The following is a 7,574-nucleotide window of genomic DNA, read 5'->3' as shown; positions in this document are numbered from 1 at the left end:
CCACTAGGTGCTCCGGTCCGGCATTGATGCGGCGCGTGCATCGGACGTAAAGCGCGGGAGAGATGGATGGGGTTGTTTGGTAGGCCAGGGTAGTCAGTCGCGGATATGACAGCTGTCCGGACGACCACAAAGCCTCACAGTTTATCTCAAGTTTGCGGGAAAAAAACATGTCCGAACCATCGAGCGAACCGATACGGGACCGTGTTGGATAACAAAATATGTCCGGACTGTTGGGAGCGATTTGAGGGACAGCATTGAAGATGCCCCAACATTAACATTTGTAAATAACACAAAAACTGAAATTGCTGCCAGACGGTTTCGTTATCGATGGTTCATTGAACCCAGATTACAAAGACGGACAACACGCACCAAGACGATCCGATCCTGCGACAGATCATCAGCAGTTCAGCGCCTCCGTCGAGTCAACTGCTTGTTTTCTATTTTTCCTTTGCAAAAAGTCCACTATTTTCCTTATCTGAACAACACAGCGCGTGAAATCTTTCCTACGAGGAGTAGATTACTCATCAATGGACTAAATCGAATCCGCCGCCCCCCACCACCACCGCCAGCGCGAGAGGAAGAAGACGGCTTCCTCCCCCAGCCGTCGTGGCGAGCTGGCGAGGGGCTACGCGGCGCTATGCCTGTGCGGACACCCGGCCGGAAATCAGGTGCAGATTCATTTTCGAGCCGGCCGCCGCACCGGCCGTCGCCATCGACGCCGCTTCAAATCCATGGCTTTTTTTACGCTTTCCTCGCCAGCGGCTCCTGCGTAGTCCTTTGCCACGCCGCCCCCCCCCCCCCCCCCCCCCCCCCCCCCCCCCCCCCCCCCCCCCCCCCCCCCCCCCCCCCCCCGCGCGCCCAAACCTCCTTTAAAACCCCGCCACCGTCGCCACCGACTCGCCATCACCCGACAGAGTGAGCTTTATTCCCCCGGAAAGAAAGTAGCTACGGCGAGAGGGCGGGAGCGAAGAAAGTCCGGCGAGGAGGAGGAGGATGCCGGGCGCGGTGAAGGCCGGGAGCAGGCCGCCGTGGCTGGGGCTCGGGGCGGCCGTGTGGCTGCAGGCGTCGGCGGGGACCAGCTCCGCCTTCGCGCTCTACTCGCACGCGCTCAAGGTGGCGCTCGGCGCCGACCAGAGCCGCGTCGCGCTGCTCGGGGTCGCCTGCAACGTCGGGGACAGCCTCGGCCTCCTCCCCGGCGTCGTATGCAACAAGCTCCACCCGGCCCTGCTCCTGCTCGTCGCCGCCGCCTCCGGCCTCCTCGGCTACGGGGTCACCTGGCTTGCCGTCTCCGGCCTCGCCCCGGCGCTGCCCTACTGGCTGGTAAATGAGCTCCCCGATGAGATCCCCTTTTACTAGATTAATCCCTACTGTAGATCGGTTCTAGATCGTGAAATCCTATGCTTCAATTGCTCTGCTGGGTTACATTGTAGAAATTGATATTAGGGGAAAGGCGTTATGCTTAGTTGGGACCAGCTAAACAAGTGTCCCTTTCTAAGATTCCACAAACAAAACCTATACCAACTGTTGGCGAAAAGTTAATCCTCGATTGCAATTGGGCGAAAAAGTATCACCTGCATTTTGGCTTCATTTGCCGGGCGATATGCGCATAGCCTGATAGCCACATAATTTCCTTTACAAAATGGAAGCTTTCATCGCCTCGAAGAGCCACATATTGAGGACATCTTACTAATTTACGCGGCGGAAGATTGGCCTTACTAGGCTAGCTCTTTTTTCCTTACTTTGATCACCATATAGTGGAAATTTACTAGTGCCAATCTTTGCTTTGGCCCTATTGCAGATATGGATCGCATTATGCATGGGTTCGAACAGCGGTGCGTGGATGTCGACCGCCGCATTAGTAACCAACATGAGGAACTTCCCACTCAGCAGAGGGGCTGTTGCCGGCATCCTCAAGGGCTACTCTGGTCTAAGTGCAGCTGTATACACTGCCATTTACACAGGTGCGCTTCACGGTTCAGCTGCAAACCTCCTGCTTTTTCTCACCCTGGGAGTTGCCATCGTGTGCCTTCTGGCCATGTACTTCGTGAGGCCTTGTGAGCCTTCTCTGGTGGAGAATTCTTCAGAGCGAGTTCACTTCCTGTTCGTACAGATCAACAGTGCTCTTCTTGGGGTTTATCTCGTCTGCGCCACGACATTGGATCGTTTTGTGACTCTCACCCCTGCTCTGAACTATTCCTTGATTGCTATCATGGTCATTCTCATTCTTGCACCGTTTGCGATACCCGTGAAGATGACATTGTTTCGAAGCGTCCCAAGGAAAGGCACTTCTGCTGCTGCTGACAATGATCAAACAGAACCATTTCTTCTGCCTTCTTCCTCTGAACAAAACTTCGGCAAAATTGAAGATGAGGATGCTGCAGATATTGATCTTCTCTTAGCTGAGGGTGAAGGGGCTGTGAAGCAGAAGAGAAGAAGACCAAAAAGGGGGGAGGACTTCCGGTTCCGTGAAGCTCTGCTGAAGGCAGATTTCTGGCTGCTCTTTGCAGTATTTTTTATAGGTGTTGGGTCTGGGGTCACCGTTCTTAACAATCTAGCACAAGTTGGAACTGCAGCAGGTGTTGTTGGCACTACTATATCAGTCTCTCTCTTCAGTTTGGGAAATTTCTTTGGCCGCTTAGGAGGCGGTGCTGTTTCTGATTATTTTGTCAGGTAATCGAATCACTTATTTATTGAATTGCAAAACAAGGTGTACTTTCATCTACCTGTCCAAGCACCAGTTGGTCTACATAGTTGCTCTACCAGTTTCATGGAGTTCTTTTGGTTATGTGGTTGTTTATTGTTTGTTTTTTGGACAAAGTGTGGCATGCCAAGTTAGCTAGGTAACCAATGGATTTTTTTTCAAACAAAAATATTTTTCTGCCATTATCCTAATGGAATTGTTAGAACCTTCAGTCCAGTTTCAACTTACAAGCCAATAAAGAATGAGTTGACCTCTTATATTAAAAAGGAACACGTTATGTCTGCCGTGGGCTATGGATCAAACTGTTTCTCTAACTGAATTACTAAAGCCTCCATTCCAGCTTCAGATTACAAGCCAATAAACAATGGGTTGACAATATTTCTCTCCCTTATTTTTTTTTCTGACAGACGCGAACAGTAAAAAAGTTCCCAGCCCCAACTGTGTATGAAATATAAATATACGACCAGAAACTTTCTTGTTTGGATGCAATGCACGGTTGAATGCATTTGTTCACATTTTAAATTTGATTTAATTTTTCATCCTGCGGTTGGTTAACCAAAGCTTATATTCCAGGTCAAGGACACTTCCACGGACAGTACTGATCACATGCACCCAAGTGGTGATGATAGTCAACTACCTAGTCTTCGCGCTGGGTCTCAAAGCCACGCTCTACATCTCCGTTGCCATACTCGGCGTCTGCTACGGTGTCCATTTCTCGGTGATGGTGTCGACGTCATCGGAGCTGTTTGGGCTAAAGCAGTTTGGGAAGATCTACAATTTCATCTTGCTGGCGAACCCGCTTGGCGCGCTTGTGTTTAGCAGCCTCGCCGGGTATGTCTACGATCATGAAGCGGCAAAACAGCACAGCGTCGCAGCAGTGGCGGGCTCTGACCATGTCATGGTATGCTACGGCCCCAGCTGTTTCAGGCTCACGTTCTTTGTGCTGTCAGGCATGGCATGCTTGGGAACGTTTCTGAGCGTGATCCTGACCGTGAGGATCCGACCAGTGTATCAGACGCTCTATGGAGGTGGACCCTCGAGTCAGCCCAGGAGCTCTGCGCATTGATGCCCGGTGAGCTTGTTTAGTGATCTGTTGTAATATATTGTACTTGAAATATGAGCACGTTTTTATTTATTTTTGGTGTGTTGTGTGTGTGTGTGGGTGGGGGTGGGGGGAGGTGCTCTGTATTGCGAATTTTGGGACCTGGTTGTTGACAAGTTCAGTCTTGGTCCTTGTATATGATGAGGAATGAGATATGTTATTTTTCGAGTCGCTGCTTGTTTCTTCTGGTTGATCTGGTGGAGCATGAACCTGAGGATACAAATAGAATCCTCATTTTGTTTTTGGAAAAAGGAGGGTCAGACCTTTGGCCTCTGTATCATGATGATGCACGTTTATATGAAATTGCCATTTTGGATTTCCTTCTGATGTTCGTGTTTTGAGAAACCAACCATGTTGAATGGATTTTTGGACATTTTTCCTTTTAAAGAGAAATCTCACTTGTACGTGTCAAAAAAAAATCTCACTTATAACTACAATTCTTTTCTTTGTTGAAAGCCAGTGCTGCTACCTGTTTTTTGCATAGAAAGGAAATGCATTTCCAGTGCTTTTCACGCCACTGCTACTTAGTAATTCTGAAAATCAACATTGTCACATTGGCGGTTGTTCCTTACTTCATACTCCCTCCATTCCTAAGTATAAGTCTTTTTAGAAATTCCAATAAGGGACTACGTACGGAGCAAAATAAGTGAATCTACACTCTAAAATATGTCTATATATATCCGTATGTAGTTTGTATTGAAATCTCTAAAAAGGCTTATATTTAGAAACGGAAGGAGTACTCTTCATTGCAGTTTGATTCACTCATCTGTAGGAATGACCTCAAGGCGCAGGTCCTCTCTAGGTGATCGCATAACTCATTAGAATTTAATGTTTCAGAAATTTGATTATTTCTTTTTGCATGCAGATATAAATTTGAGTTGGGAGTCGGTATCGCACAACCCAACTACGCAAACTGTATCTCCTTCCAATTTCGGTCATGAATTTTTCAGTAATGAACACATATGCATAGATATTTTCAAGCAGAAGTGCTGACGGCACATCCAAAGAAAAAGATAGGTAATGTATTTTTTAACAGGCACTGCTGTTACTTCCAGAGAATTAATTTGGGACGTTGATAACCACCGCACGTGTGGTCTAGAGGCAGATCGCCCGGACGGAGACGTGCGGTGGGAAGCAGCATCGACCGAACGATTTCCCCGAACCAAGACGTGCGGTGGGAGGCAGCATCGACCGAACGATTTCATTCGATCGACTCCAGCTGTACCCCTCTTACTGGGCCACAAGCGGTCAAAAGCCCAACAACAAATATATAAAAAAACTGCGAAAAAACTATATAAAAGCAAAAAAAAGCTGTTGGTTAAAAGACACGCAATTTACCTATGTGAACTATAGGGAAAACAACAACGAAATAACAACATGTTGCCATTGTTTAAAAACATAAATTTCGCCAAAATGACAAAGAACACATGGCAATTTTTTTCCGAGTATTTCATATTTACAAATATGTTTGCAATAGTCCAAAAAAATGTTCGTGATACATAGAGCTTAGATATTACTAAAAAAACCAAAATGGTTCAAAAAAGATCCTTTTTGATACAAAAATGGCACAAAAAGAAAAAAGTTCAACCAAAATTGTCGCGAGCAATGGAGGTAAAAATCGCCATGTATGTGAAAATAAAAAATTTCATGGCGATAAATGTAAAATTGTATGGCAAATAGAAAGGTTTCCGTGGCCAATTTTTTTAAAAAGTAAGAAATTGACATGGCAAAAATAAAGTAAAAATGCCATGGCAATAAAAGTAAAAATAAACATTATAATTTTTTGCAAAAAGTTATAAATAACCAAATGGCAAAATTTTATGTTACACCAAATGGCAAAATCTATTGCATCCACTATCGCATTTGGTACTGAACACACAATATTCATGGGAAAAAAACAACATATTTGCCATGATCCATTTAAAGTAAATTTCCCATGATTTGTAAAAAATAGAATTGTCATGTAGTTTGGCATATCTATTCCGTTTGAAATAAATTTGCCATGCTTCATGAAATAGAATTGCCATGGTCCATGGGAACAAATGCCATATAGTATGGCATATCTATTCCCTTTGAAACAAAATTTCCATGCTTCGTAAAGTAGAATTGCCATGGTCCATGGGAACAAATGCCATGTAATATGGCAAATCTACCCCGTTTAACTTAAAATGTCATAGTTCATGTAAAATAGAATTGACATGGTCCGTGGGAACAATTGCCATGTAGTACGACAAAATATATCCCATTTAACTAAAGTTCCCGTGTTTTGTCAAAAAAAATCCATGGTGGAGGGTGGAAATTCCCATGTAATATGGCAATTTTGTACTCAACAAAAAAATTCATTTCAATAAATTTGCCATGCTTCATTAAATATAATTGCCATGGTGCGTGGGAAAAAATTGCCATGTAGTATGGCAAATCTAATCCATTTAACTAAATTTGCCATGGTTCATAAAAAAACTTGCCAAAATGTGGAGGGGGAAAAATTGCCATGTAGTATGGCAAATCTATTTCATGTGATGTGGCAAAAAAACTATTGTACTCGGCACAAAAAAATCCATTCAATTTTTTTCCATGCTTTGTAAAACTATAAAACTATCGTTGCCATGAAACATGCACTAAGATTGCCATGGCCCATTTGAAAAAAGAAGATTTGCCATGTTACAAAAAGAAACAAAATTGCCATGGTCCATATAATTAAAAAAATTGCCATGCTCCATAAACTACATTTGCCATGATACATAGACTAAGTTTGCCATCGTCCCATTCTAAAAAAGAAAAATTGCCATGTTGGAAAGAAGGACAAAATTTTGACATGTTGTCGTTCAAAACAGAAAATTTGTACTATGCATAGACTAAAAAATGCCAAGATCCATAAACTATAATCCCCATGATGCATGCACTAAAATTGCCATGGTCCCGTTCAAAAAGAAATTGCCATGTTGTAAAAAAGAGAAGAATTGTTGTCGCCCCGTTTACAAAGTTCAAAATTAAGTATGAACAAGAAAATTTGCCATGGCAGATTCGTATCAAGAATTGCCGTGTTCTGTATGATGAATTTACCCCGTGTGAAAAAACACAAAAGGTTGGAATCAAGTATGAACGAGAAACTTGCCATGGCAGATTCGTATCAAATATTGCCGTGTTCTTTTATCAAATTTTACATGAAATTTGCCAAGAATGTGAAGTAATAAAAAATTGATCAAATGTTGCCATGGCAAATGCATGTTTCCTTTTGCCATGGTATTTTCAATGAAAATGTCATCTTTTACGTAATAAAATTGTCGTGTATGTGAAAATAACACAAACAAAATGATCAAAAACAAATTTCCATGGAAAATGCAAAGTCAAAATGCCATGGCACATGGAGTAATAATGCTATGGTACATGAAAAAAAAGATAGATTTGCCATGTTATATGAATTAAATTTGCCACGATAGTAACATTGAAATTGCCATGTAGTTATTGAGTAGCATGCCAAATTGTTAAGTAGGAAAATGTACATACATATGGGTGAGTTGCCATCTACCATGAAACCAACAGGGCAAAATTAGGCTGATTGAACATGGGGGAGTTGCCATGTCTATATTTAGTACCATTACAGAATGATGGCATGAAGATGGCAAACATGGCAAAAAAAATCATTTCAGCCATGGCAATTGATGGGTTATGGATCTGATGAACTTGCCAAGCATTTGGTATAGTAGCATACCAATTGCTTGGTACCTGTTAACAGACATAACAAATATGAAACATGGCAAATTTCAGACT

The 7,574-nt window shown here is 43.4% G+C and overlaps 1 protein-coding gene across 1 annotated transcript; it reads left to right on the top strand.

Moving 5' to 3' along the window:
- Positions 1 to 872: 872 nt before the first annotated feature.
- Positions 873 to 3,974, top strand: LOC125520069 (protein NUCLEAR FUSION DEFECTIVE 4-like). Its single transcript, XM_048684867.1, has 3 exons — positions 873 to 1,320; positions 1,799 to 2,670; positions 3,275 to 3,974. The coding sequence occupies exons 1-3, from the start codon at positions 994 to 996 to the stop codon at positions 3,765 to 3,767; spliced, it is 1,692 nt and encodes a 563-aa protein (XP_048540824.1). The 5' UTR covers positions 873 to 993; the 3' UTR covers positions 3,768 to 3,974.
- Positions 3,975 to 7,574: the final 3,600 nt, after the last annotated feature.

This window comes from Triticum urartu, chromosome 7 (assembly GCF_003073215.2).
Source record: "Triticum urartu cultivar G1812 chromosome 7, Tu2.1, whole genome shotgun sequence".
Lineage (NCBI taxonomy): Eukaryota > Viridiplantae > Streptophyta > Magnoliopsida > Poales > Poaceae > Triticum > Triticum urartu.
Note: the sequence above shows the minus strand (reverse complement) of the source record. Positions and strands in the feature narration are given on the sequence as shown.